General features: G+C 35.1%; 1 protein-coding gene across 1 annotated transcript in view; it reads right to left on the bottom strand.

The window, feature by feature from the left end:
- The window catches only part of CCDC152 (coiled-coil domain containing 152), a 51593-nt gene that overhangs the window by 8189 nt on the left and 18795 nt on the right, over window positions 1-24609 (bottom strand). The window contains exons 4-6 of the mRNA XM_025387698.1: window positions 24259-24327; window positions 14193-14257; window positions 10185-10287 (exon numbers count right to left, since the gene is read on the bottom strand). Coding sequence (XP_025243483.1) covers window positions 10185-10287; window positions 14193-14257; window positions 24259-24327 — 237 coding nt within the window. The remainder of the gene's footprint in view (window positions 1-10184; window positions 10288-14192; window positions 14258-24258; window positions 24328-24609) is intronic.

The following is a 24609-nucleotide window of genomic DNA, read 5'->3' as shown; positions in this document are numbered from 1 at the left end:
TTATATTAATCAGAGTCATTGTAAATTATATGATAATGCCATTATCTGGATCATAAATGAATTTATTTCCTTTTAAAAATGTTTATAATTGAGCTTGCTTAGGTTTTTGTATTTTTAAAGTCAGATTTACTGCAGCATAATTCATATACAGCAAAATCTCTCTCTGTATATAGAGGTGTACAGTTTGATGAGTTTCAAGAACCATATATAAGAATCTAACCATCAACATAATCAGGTAAAATTTTTCTGTCATTTCAAAAGGAGCCCTTGTGCCCCTTTATAATCTATCCTTTTGCTCAAATACTGGCAAACATTGATCTGATTTTTGTCACCATAATTTTCTCTTTTTCAAGAATGTTGTATAAACTGAATTATATAGTGTGTGGACTTTTGTGTCTGGCTTGTTTGATTTAGCATATTGCTTCTGAAGTGATCATATTGTTGAATGTATCAGTAGTTTGTTCCTTTTATTGCTGAGTAATTTCTATTACATGGATGTACCATGATTTGTTTATTTATGTTAATGGATTTGCTCGATTTCAGGTTTGGGCCATGATGAATAAAGTTGCTGTAAACATTCACAAGCAGGTCTTTGTGTACACATATGCTTTCATTCCTCTTGGGTAAATACCCAGGAGTGCGAATGCTGGGTCAGATGGTGTGTTATGTGGCAGCCATGACAATGAGCCTCTCAGATCTCAGGAATCCTAACTGATCACTTGCCCCAGCTCCTGCACTCTAAAATCCATTCCTACATTTAAGCTGAGGCCATGCTTCTATGGTTGCAACTAGTCAATGACAAGGTATGGAAGGAATATTACTGTGGGCCAATTCTTGAGAGATGTGGGATTCATTCACAGGTGAATTTGGATCAATGACTCTCCAGGGGCTTTACCTAACTTAGGACCGCACTGTAGCCTAAGACTTTTTAAAACCTAATCTTTCTTTCTCTCTTTCCTTCACAGAAGTTAGAGCTGCATTATGGATTGGCAGCTTACCTGGCTTTCTCTAATTCCCTCCCCATTTCTTCTCATAAGCATTCCTCCCAAAATAAATCTCTTGAATGTCTAATCCCATCTTGATGTTTCCTTCTTTAAGGACCTGAACTAGCACAAGGAAACAGGTATAATGGGGTTCTAAGATTGGCTCACTTACCACTTTCTGGGCAATGAGGACGCCATCCTTAGTGGTATGTGGAGTACTGGTAGTTCCTAGTATACAATGGTGTTACAATTACTACAGATTTCACTAGAAGTAATCTGGAAAGATGTCCTGGTGGTGGTGGGGAATGCCTTGCAAGGCATTAATTATCATTAAGACATTTGAAATATGGATAAAATAATGCCCACAAAGCCACTAGAGTTACCTGGTTACTGCTAAATTAAACTGATGTTCTACTAAAGGATAATGAGAAACTGAGGGCTGTTAGCAAAAGGTTACAGAATTAAAGAATAAATGTGAGAGTGAGAGATCTCTTTGGTAGCTTACAAACATGCTGTTACCTCTGGTAATGGAACATCAAACACAGCTAAGCAACAGAAAAATCTAATAGATTTGAAGAACTCCAGAGATGTTTAAATGCTTAGTCAAAGCAGGTCTACTATGATAAAATTTGGACCCTGGTTGGAAAGACCTGAGATTCTGAAAAACAGAATGGAAATACTTGGATGGATGCCTCTGAGGATGCTAACTCTAAAGATTTCCCTAAGCACTTGGAGTCTGAAGAGGTGGCCCACTCTTTCCTAGTAAAAGCTAGCAATTCCCCTGTGGTGGAGGATGCAGAGGGTCCTCTCAGAAGCTGCCTCAATCTCCTCTTTTGGCTGCTAGGCCAATAACTAGGGTCAAGATGCACCATAACTTGGCTGGGAGATAAGGGAGAAAAGTGATTATATCTAAAAATATCAACAAGAATTATTTAGGTTGTATTAGGAAGAGCTATGTGAGTACCCCTGCGAACAGATTTTGAGGCTGCTGGATCAAAGAATATAGAAAGTAAGACTAGGTAAGCAAGAATTCATTGACTCAACATTACTCTTTAGGGACAACAGACATAACATCCTAGCAAGGGCCTCAGGAGATGGGGCAAATGCTCTGCTAGAGTGGCCTTAAACCTCTAAAGAAAGCAATGATCAAAGCTGAGTGAAGTGCAAATATCTGAGCTGCCTGACAGATAGTAAAGAAAGAAATAAGGAGGCTGTAGAAAGTTGGCATGCTAGTATGAATATATTACATGAGGTAAGACAACCTACAAAAGGATTATGTTCTTTAGGAGGGTCCAGAAGACACATTATTAGCCGAGGCCACCAGAAATGTGCTGGTGAGGGGTAAAAAAGTATCACAAAAAATTCAGTGGTCAGTCTCCTTTGCAAGCCAGTGTTGACAGTAAAACAGGTTGCCATAGAGCTAGATTCATTAATATCCATGGGGATGGGATGCCTCTCCACCACAAAGTAATAAAAGCCAGATGATAGAGCTTAACTGCCAAAAGGCAGGAGACCACAATTACCAAATTACTAGGAAGGCTGGAGAGTAGCCAAAAAGACTTGATGTGAAGATAATTGTAGAGATAGTTAATAGATGGACAACCAATTCTGCTTAACAGGTACTACAATTAAAAAAAATCAAAAATGGAAGAACACAAGGCTTAGGGTACATGCCTTAATTAAAAAATTATCATCCTTTTCTTGGTTTCCAGACCCGACCCAATTTTGGGATCTGGAACCCATTGGCTAAGTATATGGTCAGGTCACCAGGAAGAACACTTAAATACTTCTAGGTATCCCTTTAGGAAGAGAGGCCAACAAGAACTATAGAAGAGTTGCTACATGAACTCATGTAGAGAAGTAACTAGTGTAGTACAGTAGGTGGAGTGTTGTAGCCATGATAATACACCTTTCAGATCTCCAATTTCAGAGAGCATAACTGGCTCACTGGGTTCATGACCATGTTTATGCTGAGGTCATACTTCTCAAGACCTACTCCTAGTCAATGACTGAGCTTGATAGGGCTATGAAGGCAAGCTTATTCCTGAAAGTTGCAGAACTTATTTAATGGGCAAATTGGGCCCAACTTTGTTGAAACTTTTTTAGAAATATGTCACAATCGAACACTTTCCCTACCCAAGATTCCTTCCTTTCTTCTCTTCTTCATGGAGGTTAAACCTGTATTACAGACTGACAGCTTACCTAGTCTCTCCTGGTTCCCTTCCCATTTACTCTCACAAATTTTTTCCCCAATAAACTTCTCAAATGTCTAACCCTGTCTTGACATCTGTTTCGCAGAGGACCCAAATTAACTCATTGCATTTTTTAAAAACTGCCAAACTATTTTTAAAGTAACTGTACCATTTTATAGTGCCACTAATAATGTTTCAGAGTTCCAGTTGCTCCATTTGGCATTATCAACATGGCATTGATAATTTTTAAGGCTTTACCTGTTCTAAAAGATGTGAGGTTTCAATTTGCATTTCCCTATCTACTAATTATGTTGAATATCTTTTCACGGCTTATTTTTTATCTGTATGTCTCTGAACTTGAACTCCCGACCTCAGGTAATCTGCCTGCCTTGGCCTCCTAAAGTGCTGGGACTACAGGTGTAAGCCACCATGCCTAGCCCTTCACCTGTATGTCTCTGGAATAGTAACTGTTCAAATATTTTTGCCATTTCCTTGTTGAGTTGACTTCTTCTTATTGAATTCTTAGTGTTCTTTATGTATTTTTGGATATAAATCCTTTATCAAATATCCATTTGCAAGTCTATGGATTGTCTTTTCATTTTCTTAACAGTATTAAAGAACATAAATTAATAACTTTGATGAAGTCCAATTTATAACTTTTGCCTTTATTGTTTGTGCTTTTTGTTGCTTTCCAAGAAGTTGTGCCTAACTCAAGATCACAAAGATAATCTCTTATGCTTTCTTCTGGTAATTTTACAGATGTAGGTTTTACATGTAACTTATTACTCATTTTAAGTTAATCGTTGCATATGATGTGCATAAAGATAGGCTCATTAAGGAAGGTTTTCAACAACCATATATATAAAACCAATTAACCCTCAACATAGGCTTATGAGATCTGCTTTACTGAAGGAGGAAAATTTCATTAGTGAAATTATATTCAATATGCTTTACATATACATAAAAATTCTTAATTATACATTTAATACTAATTTTAATTTTATAAGAATACAAACTATTTCACATTAGATAACATTAAGTGTAAATACTAGGAACCAAATTTAGAAATGTTGTATTTACATACATAAATGTATAGGAAGGTACAAATCCCAAATTAAAATGCATCAAGGGGCCAGGTGCAGCGACTCATGCCTGTAATCTCAGCGCTTTGGGAGGCCGAGGCAGGTGCATTACTTGAGGTCGGGAGTTTGAGACCACCCTGGCCAACATGGCTGCCTAGGAATGTTGGATGCTACTTCTCCTCAAAAAGATCAAAGTTACTTGTGAATGGACGTGTTCTGAAAGGAAAACTGAGGGGAGAGAGCCAGTACCTGTCAGAGAGCCCACAGGAAGAAGCCAAAGTGCAGAAAACGAAGGCAGCAAGAGTCTAGCAGAGATCAACACCAAAGGAACTCAGAGCCCTGCAGAGGGAAAGGGTAAGTGAGGGTACTTCTTGGCTTTCCTCACTCCTGCAACAATCTGCTGACTGTCAAACTACTAAGGAGGTCCTCTTGTGACACTGGGCAATACTGTTGGTGGTCATTTAGGAACTTCCTGAGGAAAGAAAACCAGGTGGCTAGCTCATGTAGGCATGCCTGTGTATGCCTCAGGCCTGGACTGAGATGGTGGGTGCTGTACTGGTTGTGAACCTGTTGTGGGCCACTGCTGCTGCCCAAGGGATCTCTGTCTTTGCATCACCATACCACCAAATCCCCTGCAAATATACCCCACAACCTGCTCTGAGTTTGGCAAGCACGGGGAGCCAGCAGGTCCATGGAAGCTACAGGACCATGTAGGCACAACTTCTTGGAAAGCAACAAAAAGCACAAACAATAAAGGCAAAAGTTATAAATTGGACTTCATCAAAGTTATTATGTTCTTTAATACTGTTAAGAAAATGAAAAGACAATCCATAGACTTGCAAATGGATATTTGATAAAGGATTTATATCCAAAAATATATACAGAATACTAAGAATTCAATAAGAAGAAGTCAAACAACTCAACAAGGAAATGGCAAAAATATCTGGACAGTTACTATTCCAGAGACATGCAGATGAAGGGCCACACGCGGTGGCTCTTGCCTGTAGTCCCAGCACTTTGGGAGGCCAAGGCAGGCAGATTACCTGAGGTCAGGAGTTTGAGTTCAGAAGTCTAAAAAGAGGACCTCAGTCTCTTCTGGCTTGTAAGGCTTCTGTAGGAAGTCTACTGTGTTAGCCTGATTGGATTTCATTTATAGGTAATTTGGCTATTTTCTCTAGCTACCTTTGAGGGTTTTTTTTTTTTTTTTGGCATTGACCTTAAATAGTCTAATGATTATATGGCAGACTTATTACAGAAGCCTTACAAGTCAGAAGAGACTGAGGTCCTCATTTTAGCCTTCTTAAAGAAAACAACAACAACAACAACAACAAAACACCACCCAAGAATTTTATATTCACCAAACAAGGAAGGAGAAATAAGTCTTTTCCAAATAAGTAAGTGCTAAAGGAGTTCATCATTACCAGACCAGACCTACAAGAAATGCTCAAAGGAGTTTTAAACATGGAAACAAAAGGAAAACACTTGCTACCATAAAAGCACACATAAGTACAAAGTTCACAGATCCTATAAAGCAATTAAACAACTGAGACTATAAAGCTCACTAACAACAGTCTAATGGGAACAAAATCTCACATATAAATATTAATCATAAACAGCCTAAATATTCCACTTAAAATACACAGATTGGCAAATTGGGTTAATAAAACAAGACTAAACCATCTACTGACTTCAAGAGACCCATCCTATGTGTAATAACACCATAGGTTCAAAGTAAAGGGGTGACAAAAGATCTACCATGCAAATAGAAAATGAAAAAGAACAGGGGTTGATATTCTTGTATCAATTAAAACACTTTAAACCAACAACAGTAAAAAAAAGACAAAGAAGGGTATTATATAATGATAAAGGCTTCAATTCAGCAAGATATAATTATGTAACTACTATTATATAATGATAAAGACTTCAATTCAACAAGAAGATTTAACAAGCAGATATAACTGTGCCCAACACTGGAACACCCAGATTTATAAAACAAATATTACTAAACCTAAGAAAATAGATAGACAGCTATACAATAGTAGTGGAGTTATCAATGCCTCATTGACAGATAAAGAATTCAAAATATGGATTGCAAGGAAACGCAAAGAGATCCAAGAGTAAGTTGAAAACCAACACAGAGAAACCAGGAAAAAGATTCAGGATATGAAAGAGGAGGTAGCTACGTTTTAAAAAGCAAAACAAAACAAAAACTTCTGGAATTAAAAAATTCACTAAAGGAATTTTAAAATACAGTTGAGAGTTTTAGCAACAGACTAGACCAAGCAGAAGGAATAATTTAAAAGCCTGGAGACTAGTCTACTGGATCATGGAGGCTGAAAAATAATAAAGAAACTCTGAACTTAAATTGGACTTTTGACCAAATGAACCTAATAGACATCTACAGAACACTCCACTCAACAACTGCAGAATATACATTTTTTCTCATCTGTGCATACAACATTCTCTAAAATTGACCATATGCTTGATCATAAAACAAGTCTCAATAATTTTTTAATAAAATTATATCAAATGTATATATGGACCATAATGGAATAAAATTAGAAATCCATACCAAAAGAAACTTGCAAAACCACACAAATACATTGAAACCAAAAAATTTGCTCCTGGTTGACTTTTGGGTAAAAGACAATAACAAACAAACCAGAAATAAAAACTTATTTTGAAACAAAAGAAAATGCAGTCATAACATGCCAAAACCTCTAGGATACAGAAAAAGTAGTATTAGGAGGAAAGTTTATAGCACTAAATGCCTACCTGAAGAAGATAGATGTAACGTTAACAACCTAATGTTGCATCTAAATGAACTGGAGAAACAAGACCAAACCAAACTCAAAGGTAGCAGAAGAAAAGAAATAACAAAGATCTGAGCAGAACTAAATGAAAATGAGACGAAAACAAAACTCCAAAAAACCTTACAAAGGATCAATGAGACAAAAACTGGGTTTTTTGAAAGGACAAACGAAAGTGATAGATCACTTGCTAGATTAACCAAGGAAAACAGAGAGAAACAGAAGTTTCCAGATAAGCACAATCAGAAATGATAAAGTTGACATTACAATCAATACCACAGAAACACAAAAGATCTTCAGAGACTACTATGAACATTTCTATGTGCATAAAGTAGAAAATCTAAACCAAATGAAAAAATTCCTGGAAACATACAGCCTCCAAAGATTGAACAGGAAGAAATTGAAATTCTGAGCAGGCCATTAATGTGCCATAAAATTGAATAAATAATAAAAAAAATACCAACAACAACAAGAACAAAATCCCAGGACCAGAGTATTTACAGGCCAGCCAAATTCTACCTGATGTACAAAGAAGAGTTGGTACCAATATTACTGAAGCTATTCTAAAAAATTGGGGAGGAGGGAGGCCTCTCTAACTCATGCTATGAAACCAGTATCATGCTGATACCAAAATCTGGCAAGTACCCCCCAATAAAAAATAAAACAACAGGCCAATATCCCTGATAAAAATAGATTCAGAAATCCCCAACAAAACACTAGCAAACAGAAAATCCAGTAACACATCAAAAGGATAATTCATCAGGATCAAATGGCCTTATTTCAGGAGTACAAGGATGATTCAATATATACAAGTCAATAAATGTGATTTGTTACATGAACAGAATTAAAAACAAAAACTGTATGATCATTTCAGTATATGCAGAAAAAGCATTTGGTAAAATCCAACACTCTTTATAATAAAAACCCTAAAAAATAGGCATTGAGGGAACATACCTCAAAATAACAAGAGCCATACATGACAAACCCACAGCCAACATCATACCGAATGGGGAAAAGTTGAAAGCATGTCCCCTAAGAACTGGAACAAAACAAAGCAATCCATTGTCAACACCCCTATTCAACATAGTACTGAAAGTCTGTAGCTAGAGCAATCAGGGAAAAGAAATAAATAGTAGCCATCCAAATTGGAAAAGGGGAAGTCCAATTATATCTGTTTGCTGATAATATGATTCTACATTTAGAAAACCCTAAAGATTAATTTAAAAGATTCTACACCTAGAAAACCCTAAATATTCCTCCTAGACCTAACAAATGACTTCAGTAAAGTTTCAGGATACAAAATGAATGCATCAAAATCAGTGGCATTTTTATAAACCAACAACACTCAAACTGAGAACCAAATCAAGAACTCAATTCCATTAAGAATTACCATACACACACAAAATTACCTGGAAATACATTTAATAAAGAAGGTGAAAAACCTCTACAAGGAGAACAAAACAGTTTGATAATATAAATCAGAGATGACACAAACAAATGAAAAAGCATTCCATGCTCATGGATAGGAAGAATCAATATCATCAAAACGACTATACTACCCAAAGCACTCTACATACTCAATTCCTATCAAATTAACAATGTAGTTTTCACATAATTTGAAAAAGCAGTTTTAAAATTTATATGGAACTAAAACAGAGCCTGAATAGCCAAAGTAATTCTAAGCAAAAAGAATAAAGCTGGAGGCATCACATTACCCTACTTCAAACTATTCTACAAGGTTATAATAGCCAAAACAGCATGGTCCTAGTACAAAAATGGAAACATAGATCTGTAAAACAGAATAAAGAACCCAGAAATAAAGCCACACACCTGCAACAAACTAATGTTCAAAAATTCTACAAAAATAAACAATGGGGAAAAGATTCCCTATTTATTAAAACAAATGGTGCTGGGAAAACTGGTTAGCCATATGAAAAAGAATTAAACTGGACCTCCATTCCTTACCATATGCAAAAATTAACTCAAGATTGATTAAAGACTTAAGTGTAAGACCTTAAACTATTAAAATCCTAAAAGAAAACATAGGAAAAACTCTTCTGGACATTGGCCTAGGCAAATAATTTATCAAAACCAAAAATAGACAAATCGGATTTAAAGAGTTTCTGTAGAGCAAAAGAAACAACAGCATAAACAAACAACCTACAGAATGGGAGAAAATAATTGCAAGCCATGTATCCACGAAAGGACTAATATCCAGAATCTACAAAGAAGTTAAAGAAATCAACAAGACAAAAACAACCCCATTACAAAGTGGGCAAAGGACTTGAACAGACACTTCTCAAAAGAAGACAAACAGCTGACAAGCATATGAAAAAATGTTCAACATTACTAATTATCAGATAAATGCAAGTTAAAACCACAATGAGATACCTTCTCAAACCAGTCAAAATGACTATTACTAAAAAGTCACAAAAATAACAGATGTTGTCAGGGATGTGGAGTAAAGGGAACAACAATGCACTGTTAATGGGAATGTAAATTAGTTTCTCCCCTATGGAAAACATTACAAAGATTTCTCAATTAACTAAAAATAGAATTACTATTCAACCCAGTAATCCTACTATTGGGTATCTATCCAAAGCAAAATAAATTGTTTTATCAAAAAGACACTTGTACTTGCATGTTTATCACAGTTCTATTCACAATAGCAAAGTCATGGAATTAACCTAAGTGCGCATCAATGATGGATTGGATAAAGAAAATGTGGTATATATACACCATGAAATACTATGCAGTCATAAAAAAGAATAAAACTGAATTATTTGCCAACATGGTTGGAGGTGGAGGGCATCATTCTAAGTGAAATAACTCAGAAACAGAAAGTCAAATACTGCATGTACTCATTTATAAGTGGGAGCTAAACAATGGATACTCATGGACATAAAGATAGAAACCATAGACACTGGGAACTCCAAAAGAAGAGAGGGTGGGAGGGGTGAAGGTTGAAAAATGACCTACCATGAGTTATGTTCACTATATAATTGATGAGTTCACTAGAAGCCCAAACACCAGCATTACACAATATACTCATGCAACAAACCTGCACATTATATCCCTTGAATCTATAACACAAAAGCAAGTTTATTTTAAACTTACCTTTTTTCTGCATGTCCTGATAAAGTTTGCTTATTTCTGTCTTATATCCCTCCTCTTTGATTTTCATTTCACTTACAAGTTTGGCAATATTATTCTTATATTCCTAAAGATTAAAATACATATTAATTTTTAAAATTTAAATATGTGTATATAACTTTTGATTCCTAGAAAGGTGAAATTCTCCATTCATATTACTTTTTAAATACTTTAAAAATTTTATATTACTTTTAAAAAAGGTACTATAAATGTAATATAAATGAACAATTTCACCTTTCTAATAATTAAAAGCTATCATATCTACAAGGAAAAATATTGTTCATTGTTTGAATAATCAGCTTTCAGATAGACCCATTTTATTTTATTTTTCATATGTGTAAAGTATTTATTTTTTAATTTAAATTTACATTTTTGGCTGGGTGCCGTGGCTCACACCTGTAATCCCAGCACTTTGGGAGGCTGAGGCAGGCGGATCACGAGGTCAGGAGATTGAGACCATCCTGGCTAACATGGTGAAACCCTGTCTCTACTAAAAATCCAAAAAATATTAGCCAGGCATAGTGGTGGGCACCTGTAGTCCCTGCTACTTGGGAGGCTGAGGCAGGAGAATGGCATGAACCTGGGAGGCCCTGGAGCTTGCAGTGAGCCAAGATAGCACCACTGCACTCCAGCCTGGGCAACAGAGTGAGACTCCGTCTCAAAAAAAAAAAATTAAAATTTTAATTTGAAAATTAAAAATTATATTTATGATGTACAACATGATGTTTTAATATATGTATACATTGTGGAATGTCTAACTCAAGTCAATTAACATATCTACATTATGGATATGTTCAATATATGTTAAATACCTCACATATTTATCACGTTTTTGTGGTGAGAACATTAAAACACTACTCTCTTAGCAATTTTTAAGTATATGATACATCGTTATTGGTAACAATAACCAAATTGTACAATAGCTCTCCTGAGTCTATTCCTCCTTTCCAACTAAAATTTTTATCCTTTCATCAATATCTCTCCAATTGCCCCCTCCACCACAGCCTAACCACCACTCTACTCTCTGCTTCATGAATCCCTAAGAAAGATCAATTTCTGATCCAAGGAGATAAGATAAAGATAATACAGAAACAATGTCTTTTTTATCTTTGCTTTCTGGATACTCATCACCAGGGTTTAGAATATTAAGTATGCTCAAAATATTTAATTTTATGAATAAATGCCGCTACAGAATTAAGGCATGTTCAATATAAGTCAAAACTACACACTAGAGCCAACAAAAGGCACTGTTCAATAGCTAGCAAGCATACTATAATGTAAGATGAGTCTCTTTGAATGCAGGCTGAACTTCTGTTTCCAAAAATTATATAAATATTCCTAATTCCCAGAGCAAGATTAGGCATTACCCGTGGTAAGGGTATGTTTTATGAGGAGGCATAGAGAGAAAGATGAATTTGGGATTTGCAAAGTGCTTGACAGCTGCCTGAGATTAACTTCTGAGGTTTTTGGAGGATAGGGGTGATTTATTATGCTAAGAACAGGGAGAGGAGCATTGAGAATGGTGATGGAAGACAGTTATTTTACTACAATTGTGAAGATAAATTTTACAACTTTACCAGGGGTATGGTCCTACATGAAGAAATTATTCAGAGGCCTAAAATGTAGGCAAGAGAAAAGGAAAGCAGGAAGAATAAAAGTTAAGTATGATAGTAGTAAAAAGACAATAACAAAGGCAAGAGGTCAATAAAAGCCTCTAATACCTAAAAGCTGGGGCTCACCATTGTATTCCCAACTCATTGTGTGTAAATACATGTGTGTATATACACACACACACATCTTGATGTATATTTCTTGAATGAATGGGACTGCCAATAAGAATTACTTTGGTCAGAACTCTTAAACTGGATCCCATGATTAGGCTTTTGATCAACTTCCAAAATTTAATGTAAAATTATACACATATTTATTTGTGTGTGTGTGTGTGTGTGCGTGCATTTTTCTCAGTGAGGATTCATAGCTTTCAGTAGATATTTCATGGTATTAAGGAGGTTAAAAAATTTTAAACAGGTCAAGACACACTGGCTTATATGCCTACTATTAAAAATAGGTATACATTCCTCCATATTATCTCAGTTCAAGAGATTTAGTATGGATTCCTGTTTGTTCTACTTATCCTGCCAGGCAACTTGTAGGAATGGACAAAGCTATTCAACTGCTTGGCTCTGATTAAAACTGGGCAGGTGAACCCAGTGGGCAATCCCACAAATTGCCATTTTCTATGTATCTAGATTTCTAGATGGGCAACTACAGAGTAGCTTTTATAAACTACTGACAACTGTGTGCACTAAGCTGTTGCTGCTCTGAGAAATCACAAGAGACAAACTTATGTACCTTTCTACTCTCCACTGATTTTTGCCACAGGAAGATGTCACCAGTAAAGTGGAATGCATGCAGTAATTTGGTAAGACCCAGGATTTGCATTCCAGCCTCCAGGCATGAAGACTATTCTATCTGGGTTAAGTCAAGCTGTATCTCACTAGATCTTCTCTTCCATTTTAGCCTGTGCCATTCCTAAAAAATGTAATCTTTTCATTTTTCTAAGGAGACTAATCCCTAATAGGTTACAACTGGTTGTCTTCTTTTCATATGCTTTCTGGGAACTTTAAATTCCAAGGAATAACTTCTAGTTTCACTCTTGATATATAAAACAATGATTCTCTCTATACAAGTTGCAAAATCCTTCTACTCTCACAAATACTGCTATGGAGTACCTCCTGAGTTTGTTCCTGGGGAGTTGTTCTCTATGAACAATCGAGAATTTTAGATGTGTTCAGAGGTTTTGAATTAGCAAATCTGCACTGTCATAGTTTGCTTTGGACAGCCCCTAAGTAAGAAATTCAGACTCTTGGATTGTGGTGTTTTCTCTTTAATTTCTTCCCCTCCGAACATTCCTATGATATGACAAAGCAGTATCCTAGTGCTTGAAGTTTTAGAAAGGAAAGTGCCAAATTTTTCTCCCCCTGGTTCCCCACCCCAATTACAACCTGACTTTAGCATCTATTGTTGAGATCTAGAGTCAATATATGAAAGGGATAGGGAAAGAATAAAGGGAAAAAGGACAAGAAAAGGGGAGAAAGGGTAGGATTCATTCCAGAAATACTTAAAAACCATCTCAAAATTGGTGATGAAAAGCTACATTTTCTAAGAGCATAGCCAGAATGCTACTTATTACTGTAGAGTATTAACTAGAAGTTCTGGGCAGGTTTCTTCAGAGGGTCCTCAGATGAGGAACCAGACTGAATTTAGAGAAGATTCTTCAAGTTGAAGGCTCCTGTAGATTCAAATTGAGTTTTGAGGATCTTTTGTCTGCTAGAATTTGACATATTAGCTCTTGAGTGATGAGGTAGTATAATGAACCTCTCAAAGAGTAGAGGGAACTGACATTTATTTAGTATCTTTTATGCTTTTTAGACACTGTTCATGTGTTCTACAACTGCTATCACTACACTGTTCCTACAGGAGACAAGGAAAAGTATCAGAGGGTATGGTGGCTCCTGGGAGATAAATAATTTGTGATCCACATGAAATGCCCCCTGTATTTGAATGGTATAATGATTACCCAAATCATAAAGAGTACAGATTCATTTACATTATAATAAAGAAGTTCACAAGTAGTAACAAATAGAGTTTACTAGAGTAAAAACTCCATTAACATAATTGAAAAATATGTAGCAAAATAACTGCATCTCTTTTTGGTAGAAAGAAAAAGTAATGCATGTTATATGTTAGTACATTATATTTTGTAAAAATAAAACTCTTAAAACTTGTATTGCTTTGAAAACAAATTGTCATTTACTACAGATTTTGGCATATATACACATATCTCCACATACACCCACACCCACAAATACTTGGCTGTGTTTATTAATTTAAAAACCTCTTTTTTTCCCCTAATTTGAAAAGATAAATCTCCACAGGGACTTGACTGAATAGAATGATACATAAACTCACCTGTTCATGAGACTTCAACTTCTCTTTTATAAGATCAGCACTTATTTTTAGTTGTTCATTTTCACCTGTGTAATAATAATCAAAGATCATAATATATAGCACTTTCCAATTAATATGAAAATATGTTTAACATTTAGCTTCCATTATGTATGCATTCAACAAACATGCATCCAGCAGCTGCTACACATCAGGTACCACACTAGACACTGAGAATATGAAAGTGAAAAGAGTTATTGCTCTTCAAAGAACTTATAGCCTAGTGCTGAGTCAAATGTGTTAGTAGTTATAATACGCTATGATAATTACTCTTTAATGGCAGTATATCTGAAATACTACAGGAACCTGTAAAAAGAAAACCCAGGGCAGCTTGAAGTCAGGAAAGGAGAAGAAAAGCTACTTGAGATGAGATTTAAGTGATAGGCTTACCCCATGTTAAGAGAGAGCATTCTAAATACAGAAAATTGCACAGAAGACCATGGGCTTGAGTGAATACAGCTTGGAAAAACTACAATTCAAGTTCGGTATTGTTGAAGTGTAAAGTGTGAGCAGGAGCTGCTATATAGGTTGGGATCCTATCACTAGGTAGACATATTCTAGATAAACAATTTTGGATTTTGGTTTTAATTTACAGGGAGTCATCAAAGAACTTTGAATAGTGCAGAAGTGAAATAATGAAAGTTACATGCTAAAACGATTATCTGGCAATGTGGATGATGAGTGAGAGGGTTTTGACCCTAGAGGAATGGATATCACTAAGTATAGGTCAAGTAAGAGATAACAGGAATCTAAATTATGTCAGTGGCAGTATGGAAAAAAGGAAGCAATGAGGATAATTATTATTTAGATGATAGAATTACCTAGGAATTTAGTGACCCTTTAGTTAAAGGAGGCAAAAGAGAAAGGGGGAACCTTTTCTTTTAAGGTTTCTGGCTTGGGTAACTGAAAACAAAACCTCCATAATATTTTTAACAAATTTTAAAAACCCTGTGGTTAATTTTGATTACTAAACATCCAGGTCAATTTAAAACTGTAATTTCCTATTTGATTGAAAGTTTTCATGATCCCTGTCCAATTGGCTAGATCAGTAGCTGTAAAGAGTCAATAGAAGTGGGAAAGAAGTCTTAGTTTGCTCCTCAGTTGCTCTTTCCTGTCTTTCCTCTGGGTCATTTCTTGGGGGATGGAGACAGGAAATAAGGAGAGGCAAAAATTCTCTATTTAACTTCGAGGTTCCAGTCCTTTAGGTGCTTGTAGCAAATATATGCAGAGTCTGGACTCACTCCAACATTTGGCAACCTTTTAGCAGATGTCATTAGAATATGGAAATACGTAGCTATTTTATTGTTAATTGTGGCATGGGCCCTAGTCACTAATTCCAGGTCAACAGGAAAAGCCTCACTAGACATCCTATTACAGTTTCTCCTCTACAACCTTAACTACAAACACAACCAAGAAGTAGTTAAACAAAACAACAAATCAGTAAAGATTTTTGACATTATCTTCTTTTAGGAAGGTTTCTTTTGCAGTAGAGTAACGTTGAGAGGAGCCTTGGAAACAGAGTCCACTTACGAAACTATTGCAGAGGTATTAAATCACAGTATTAAAATTAAAACCTTGACTATAAACAAAACTAAGAATTAGCTAAACAAAACAACAACAAATCAGTAAAGATTTTTGACATTATCTGAACAACGCTTTAGGAAGACTTGTTCTGTAGTACAGTAACATCGAGAGGAGCCTTGGAAACAGGGTCCACATATAAAACTTGCAGGGGTATTATATCAAAGTATTAAAATTAAGTAAAAATCTAAAATCAATTAGTTTTCAAAGGTTGTGATGAGAAGATGATAGGAAAAGTGTTACATTTTTAAGGGTCATATTTAATACAAATTTTAGTCTTGATGATGGCTTCAGTTTGTCAGATTGTGTCTTTCAAGAAATTAGTCCATTTCACATAGGTTATCATTTGTTCAGAGTATTCCTTTATTATCCTCTTTTTTTTTTTTTTAAATATTGAGATGAAGTTTCGCTCTTGTCCCCCAGGCTGAAGTGCGATGGTGCGATCTTTGATCCCTGCAACCTCCGCCTCCCGGGTTCAAGCTATTCTCCTGCCTATGCCCCTGAATAGCTGGGATTACAGGCGGGTACCACCATGCCCGGCTAATTTTTGTATTTTTAGTAGAGATGGGGTTTCACCATGTTGGCCAGGCTGGTCTCCTTTATTATCTTCTTAATGAACATGACATTTGTAGTGATGTCCTTTCTTTCATTTCTGATATCATTAACTTGTGTAATCTCTCCTATTTCCTTAGTTCATCTGGCTAGAGACTTGTCAATTTTATTGATCTTTTCAAAAAAACAGCTTTTAGTTTCATTGCTCTCTATCGATTTCTTGTTTTCAATTTTACTAATTTCTGCTTTATTATTATTTCTTTTTATTACTTACCTTGGATTTAATTTGTTCTCCTTTTTCTTATTTCCTACAGTGGAAGTTTAAATTAATTTTAGCTTTTCCTTGTCTTCTCATATACACGATTTAATGCTATAAATTTCTCTTTAAGCACTGTTTTTGCTGCATTTCACAAATTTTAATAAATTGTATTTTCAGTTTTATTTAGTTCAAAATATTTTAAAATTTGTTGATATTTATTTTTTGGCCACTGTATTATTTAAAAGTATTCTTTAATCTGCATATATTTTCAGATTTTTCATCTATCTTTCTGTTTTTGATGTCTACTTTAATTCCATTGTGGCCTGACAGCAGACACCGTATGATTTCTGGTCTTTCGAATTTGTTAAGGTGTGTTTTATAAGCCACAATGGGATCTATCTTGGTGAGTATTCACTAAGTTTGAGGAGAATGTGTATTCTGCTGTTGTTGGATGAAATAGTCTATAGATGTCCATTATAGTCAATTGATTGATGGTATTGTTGATTTCAACTGTGTCCTTACTGATTTCCTGATAGAAGAATGTTGAAATCTTCAACTACAATAGTGGAGTCATCTATTTCTCCTTCCAGTTCTATCAATCTTTGACTCACATATTTTTGATGCCTTTGCTAGAAGCATATATAAAAGAATTTTTTATCTTCTTGGACAATTAATCCTTTTATCATTATGTAATACCCCTTTTTATCCTGGATAATTTTTCATGCTCTAAAATCTGCTGTTTGAAATGAATATAGCTACTCCAGTGTTCTTAGTGTTAGCACGGCATATCTTTCTCCAGCCCTTAGCTTTTAATCTATATGTGCCTTTATATTTAAAGTAGACTTTTTTGTAGAAAGCATATAGTTGGGTAATGTTTTTTGATCCACTCTGATAATCTCTGTCTTGTAAACTGTGTATTAGGCTATTGATTTTCAAAGTGATTTTTCACAAAGTTGGATTAATATCTACCGTATTTGTCACTGTTTTCTATTCATAGACCTTGTTCTTTGATCCTATGTTTGTCTTCTATTCTTTGTCTGCCTTTTGTGGTTTTGAGTATTTTGTGTGATTTCATTTTCTCTTCTTTTTTAGCAAATCCGTTATACTTCAATTTTTAGTTTTTTTAGTGATTGTCCTAGAGTTTGCAATATACGTTTACAATGAATTCAGGTCCACTTTCAAATCCATTATACTGCTTCTCAGGTAGTACAAGTCTTTTATACTAAAGTATTCATAATTCCTTCCTCTCATTCCTTATGTCACTGATGTCATATATTTCACTTATGCATAAGCTTTTTAAGTATCATTAAGTATCATTACTTAATAATACATTGTTGCTATATTTTGAATAAACTGTTATCTGTTAGATCAATTGAGAATAAGAAAAATAAAAGTTTTTATTTTGCCTTCACTTATTCCTTCTGTAATGTTCTTCCTTTCTATGTATATCCAAGTTTCTGGCCTATATCATTTTGCTTCTCTCCTCTTTCATCACTTCCTGCAAGGCTGGTATACTTGCAACAAATACTCTCAATTTTTGTTTGTCTAATAAAGTCTTTATTTCTCCTTTCTGGACAATAAGTTTGCAGGATGCAGAATTATTGGTTGGCGTTTTATTCTATCTCTCTCAGCACTTTAAATATTTCACTCTACTTCTTTACTGCTTGCATGGTTCCTGAGAAGAAGCTGGGTATAATTCTTATCTTTGGTCGGTCCTCTATAGGTAAAGAATTTTCCTCACTCTTGTTTCAAAATTTTTTCTTTGTTTTTTATTTTCTACAGTTTGAATATGACATGCCTATGGGTAGTTTTTTGAGCATTTACCCTGCTTGGTGTTCACTGAGCTTCCTGGATCTGTGGTTTGGTATCTGATATTAATTAGGGAAAATTCTCAGTCATTATTGCTTCTGATGTTTCTTCTGTTCCTTTCTTTCTTTCTTTTCCTTCTGGTATTCCCATTAAGTGTTTGTTACAGCTTTTGTAGTTATTACACAGTTTTTGGATATTTTGTTACTTTTTTCCTAGTCTTTTTTTTTTTTCTTTTCAGTTTTGGAAGTTACTATTGACATATTCTCAAGCTTAGAGAGTCTTTCCTGATGCTGAAAAATTCTTTTCATTAGGCTATGTCTAGTCTACTAATGAGTCCAACAAAGGCATTCTTCATTTGTGTTTAGAGCCTTTAGCATATTAACCATAGTTTTTAAAAAATTTCTGGTCTAATAATTCCAATATCCCTGCCATTTCTGTGTCTGGTTTTGATGCTTTCTCTGTCTCTTCAAACCGTTTACTTTTTTTTTTTTTTTTTTTTTTTAAGTGTGCCTTGTAAATTTTTGTACAAAGCTCATGACCAAGTACCAGTAAACAGGCCTTTAGTGATTTGATGGTAAGGTGTTGGCGAAGGAGAAGCATTCTATAGTCCTATGATTAGGTCTCAGTCTTTCAGTAAGCCTGTGTCTTTGGACTGTGAGCTACCCTCATGCTTCTCAGTCCCTCTCCCCTTTGGTGAGATGGAATGACTAGAGTGGGCTGGAGTCGGCAAGGCTAGGGGGAGCTGAAATAGGATATTTTCCTCCCCTAAGGCAGCTTATCCTTGGCTAAAACCCCAGTAGTTTAGGTTCAGATAAAACAGCTTCTTTTGAGTCAGGCTTTCTTAAGACCAGAAGCTGTTGATTATTTCAAAATGGTTACTTTTCCTCTCCTCTGGCCAACAACATGAGGGGATTTTCCCCATATCTTAACTGTGAGATCTTAGCAGAGCTCTTACAGGTAAAACTTACAAAACTGTAGGGGCTCCCCTATGGGATTGGGTCCCCTGAAATTTTTAATCTCTTAGACTTGACCACGGTGAGCCTCCTGCAATTCATCAAAATTACATTTTAGGGTTTCCCGGCCTGACAAACAGGGAGGTTTCTGTTTTTGTAAGTTGTGATTTTCTGAATCTGCCTCCCTGTCTCCAATTCTAGGTGCATCAATCTGTCCTGTGACCTCACTTCTGTGATCAAAAGAGTCTAAGAATTGTTGATTTTTCAGTTTGCTCAATGTTTTACTTGTTAGCAGGGAATGACAACTTCTGAGATCCTTATATGTTTTACCAGAAACATGAGGTGCATTTGAAGGATTTTCATTAAAGTTAGAATTCTATTTCCAAGTTTTCTGTGCAAGTGAGAATACTTAAAAGTGACGCATTTTTAGCCCTGAAGTTGCTTAATGGTGGAACCATTTCTAAAGATACAATGGTTTTTCCATAAATTAATTTTCCAAAATCAGTTAATTGGCCACTGTTGGCTGACATTTTATCAAGTCTAATAGACTTTGATTACTTTTTAACTTAATATGCCTGATAAAGAGCTTGTATGGGAGTAGGAGAAGTGACAGCTGTGATAATTTCTTATTGTTGGCTTGTGCTTGCATTATTGTAATTATTATTGTCCTCAATATATGTTTTATTTTTTAAAACTACTTGTCCATTTTGGAAGGATTAGTTTGATTAGAACTAGCTACTTTTATCTATCAATCCTCTTATCTAGATACATATAAACTGTACTACATGGCCATACACTGAAACTAGAGGAAAAAGCAAACATGCAATTGTTCAGTTTTAGAACTCCCATTCTCCTCAGAGAAAGAAGAACCTTGTGTATCATGTGTGACATATAATTAACTTACACATAGAAAAAGGAATATTATCCTAGTTATTAAATTTTTGTAAGATGACTGGCTTTGAATTTTCAGATAAAAATAAAGATAAATAAGAATTGCAATTTTTTCTGCATCTCATTGAATTATCTTTTACATAATCCATAAGTCCCTACTGGAAAGATTCATTGATAGGACTAAAGGAAGGTAGCATTTCTCTCATTGTAACTGAAAAGTTTCTTAAACCCAAAGGGTAATTGATTAATCGGCTCAATAGTGTTACCAAAAAACCAGATCCTTTTAGTTTACTTTTCTTGCTGTCCTCCAAAATCATCCTGCTGGCATGAGTTTTAGACTAGAAACAAGAAATCTGCAACAATTTTAGGCATTATATACAGTCTTATAACAACCAGAAGAACACAGTCCATCTCTTGGGAGAGAGGAAAATTATTCCAAAAGAACTCCCTTGGAGTTTGGATGCAATCAGCTTTCCCTGAGGCATATGGTTAAGTGAATAAAGGGTGAATGTCTGAAAATGAAAAACAGTTTCCTATTAAGGAGAGAAAAGAGCTATTGGAAAGGAAACCACTGGGTAGCTTAAGTAAGCAGATTAATCATACTATCTTGGCAATCAATTGGATGAAAATGGTCAAATATAGATAGTTCTTATCTATCATCTTGCTCAATCAAGGCTTGTAAAAGCATTGGGAAAGTGAACTCAATGAATCATCATTTATTTGCAAGAGGCATCATACAATATTCATTTTTAAGAATGGCTATTTTATTTTTTTATTGTTTGAGACAGAGTCTCCTTCTGTGGCCAGGCTGGAGTGCAGTGGCGTGATCTCGGCTCACTGCAATTTCCAACTCCTTGGTTCAAGTGATTCTCCTGCCTTAGCCTCTTGAGTAGCTGGGATTACAGGCAAGCCCACCATACCCAGCTAATTTTTGTATTTTTTTTAGTAAAGGTGAGGTTTCACCATGTTGGCTGGGATATGGATTATAGGCGTGAGCCACAGCGCCCGGCCAAGAATGGCTGTTTTAAAACTTGTACCTGCCTTGTACCAGATCTCAAAGAGAAAGTTTTCTGTTTTCTCCCATTCTTTATGATGTTAGCTGTGAGCTTTTCATTTATGGCCTTTATTGTGTTAAGGCAAGATCCTTCCATGCCTATTATCTTCTCTATCTATACCTATTTTGTGAGAGTTTTAATTCATCAGTGGATGTTGAATTTTGTCAAATGTTTTTTCTGTATCTATTGAGGTGTTCGTGTGTTTTTTTCTACTCATTTTGATAATAAATAGAAATCACATGGTGTATCACATTGATTGATCTGTGTATACAGAACCATACTTGCATCCCAGGGATAAATCCCACTTGGTTAGGATATATGATCTTTTCAATGGGCTGTTGAATTTTATCTGATAGTATTTTATTGAGGATTTTTGAGTCTGTGTTTATCAGGGATATTGGGATGTAATTTTCTTTCCTTGCAGTGTCTTTGTCTGATTTTGGTGTCAGGGTGATGCTGGCCTCATAGATGAATTTGGAAGTGTTCCCTTTGCTTTTATTGTTTGAAAGAGTTTAAGAAAAATTGGTATTACTTTTTCTCTGAGTGTTTAATGGAATTCCCCATGAAGCCACCTCATCCTGGGCTTCTTTTGGTGGGAGATTTTTGATTATTTACTCAATCTCCTTATTTGTTGTTGGTGTGTTCTGACTATTTCTGACTCAGTTTTGGCAGGCTGTATGTTCCTAGGTATTTGACTATTTTTCCTAGGTTATCCAGTTTGTTGGCATATAGTTGCTCTTAATAATCCCTTATTATCCTCCTTACGCCCCCCTAAGACAACAGTTGTATCGTTTTCTCTTTCATTTCTGCTTTTATTTACTGACATCTTTCTTTTTTTTTCAGTGTAGCCAAGGGTTTGTCAATTTTATTTTTTCAAAAAAACAAACTCTTAGTTTTGTTAAATTTTCTGTTTTTTTAATCTTCTATTTGATTGTTTTCTCCTATAATCTTCATTATTTCTTTCCTTTGATTACCTTTGGGCTTAATTTGTTGTTGTTGTTGTTTTTTTTTCCTAGTTCCTCGAGGTGTAAAGATAGATTACTTATTGGATATATATATTTTTCCTTTTAAATTTAGGCTTTACAGCCATAAACTTCCCCATTAAAATGTCTTTTGCTGTATCCTATAGGTTTTGGTATGTTGTGTTTTCATTTGTCTCAGATATTTTAAAATTCCTTTGGTTGATTCTTTGACTCAATGATTGTTCAGGAGTGTGTTTAGTATTTTTGCCACTTCTTTTCAACATATTTGCTGGAAATCCTAGACAGAGCAATTAGGAAAGAGAAAGACATAAAGGGCATCCAAATCAGAAGAGAAGAAAATTATCTATATTCTCAGATGACATGACTATATACTTAGAAAACCTATTAGAACTAATAAACAGATTCAGTAAAGTTGCACTACACAAAATCAACATACAAAAATCGGTCACATTTCTATATACAAATTACAAAATATCTGGAAAGGAAATTAAGAAACAATCTTATTAACAATGGCAATAAAAATACTTAAGAATTAACCAAAGAAGGTGAGATTCTTGTACACTGAAAGTAATAAAACATTGATGAAGGAAATGAAAGAAGACACAGATAAATAGATTAGAAGAATTAATATTGTTAAAATTGTTAAAATATTGTTAAAATGTCCATACTATCTAAAATGATCTGCATATTTAATGCAATCACTATCAAAATGCCAATGACATTCTTTACAGAAGTAGACAAAACAATCTTAAAATTCATATGGAATCACAAAAGACCTCAAATAGCCCAAGAAATCTTGAGTAAAAAGAACAAACCTGGAGCCATTGCACTACCTAATTTCAAAATATATTATGGAGCTACAATAATCAGAACAGTAGCACTGTTTAAAAAAAAAAAACAGACATGTAGATTATGGAACAGAATAGAGAACCCAGCTGGGTGTGGTATTTTAGTCACAAGGAAGGGAAAAGTTGTTTTGAGCCCTGGCATTGAAATAGGAGCACGAGTGCCCTTTTTTTTTTTTTTTTTTGAGACGGAGTCTCGCTCTGTCGCCCAGGCTGGAGTGCAGTGGTCGGATCTCGGCTCACTGCAAGCTCCGCCTCCCGGGTTCACGCCATTCTCCTGCCTCAGCCTCCCGAGTAGCCGGGACTACAGGCGCCCGCCACCTCGCCCAGCTAGTTTTTTGTATTTTTTAGTAGAGACGGGGTTTCAACGAGTGCCCTTTTTTAACACTCCAAATTACAGGAATCACATATAAGATCAATATTTTATCTCACATATATAAGGTGCTTGTTTTAAAATAAAAGCAGAGGTCTAAGATGAGAAATGCTTATTTGATGTGAGTTTTATGTGGAAGGGGCCTTTAAGGCAATTTAGTTTAATCTCTGATATAGTAGAAAAAAATCTCACAGCCATCACAGCTGAGTCAGAACAGCACAAAATACTTGGTTGGTCTGTTTTGTGGATGGTAGGCCTGTTTGATTAAAATGTTTGTTAAAGGTAAGGTAAGCTGAATGTGTTGACTTCACTTGCACAAATACAGTCTTAGTCTATGACAAAAAAATTAAATGGTAAATTATCACTGTGGTTTAAATAAAAAATTATGGTTTAACTAGTAATACCCACTCCTCAAAACTGAACACAAGGTTATTAAAGACCAACAATGCTACTGAGAATAAATCTATTTCTAAACTTTTTAAGGTAATAATTATATGACCTATACAAAACATCCCTTTATGTCACTATCAGATAGAACATGTCTGAATTGTTCCGTTCAGCATAACATTTCTTATTTCATAATCATCTAGGAAAATATTTTTAAGTAGTAAGATGTCCACTTTTAGCTGATAAATTGAAACTTATTATCAACAATGTAAAAGCTTCCCATTTTTAAAAGTGCTCAAATAAACAAAGCTTTTTTAGATTTTACTTTTTTTTCTAACTTACCTTTCAAATTCTGTTGACATTCAATGGTCTGTTGTAGCCCTTTAATTATATTATGAAGAGTAGCACATTCTAAAACATAAAAGATAAATTTATTTTAAAATCCTTTGCTTTCATTTTGGAATTATTTTCAGTTGAAATTATTAAAATAATATTTAAGCCAGGCAATGGTGATGTGTGCCTTGTAGTCCTATAGACTCAATGGGCTGAGGCAGGAGGATCACTTGAACCCAAGAGTTCAAGGCTGCAGGGGGCTATGCTCACGTCATTGCACTCCAGCCTGGGTGACAGAGCAAGACCGTGTCTCTAAAAATAATAATAATAATATTTAATTTGAAATTATAAGATCTTAAT

Source organism: Theropithecus gelada, chromosome 6 (assembly GCF_003255815.1).
Source record: "Theropithecus gelada isolate Dixy chromosome 6, Tgel_1.0, whole genome shotgun sequence".
In the NCBI taxonomy this organism is placed as follows: Eukaryota; Metazoa; Chordata; class Mammalia; order Primates; family Cercopithecidae; genus Theropithecus; species Theropithecus gelada.
This window is presented reverse-complemented; position numbering and strand designations above follow the sequence as displayed.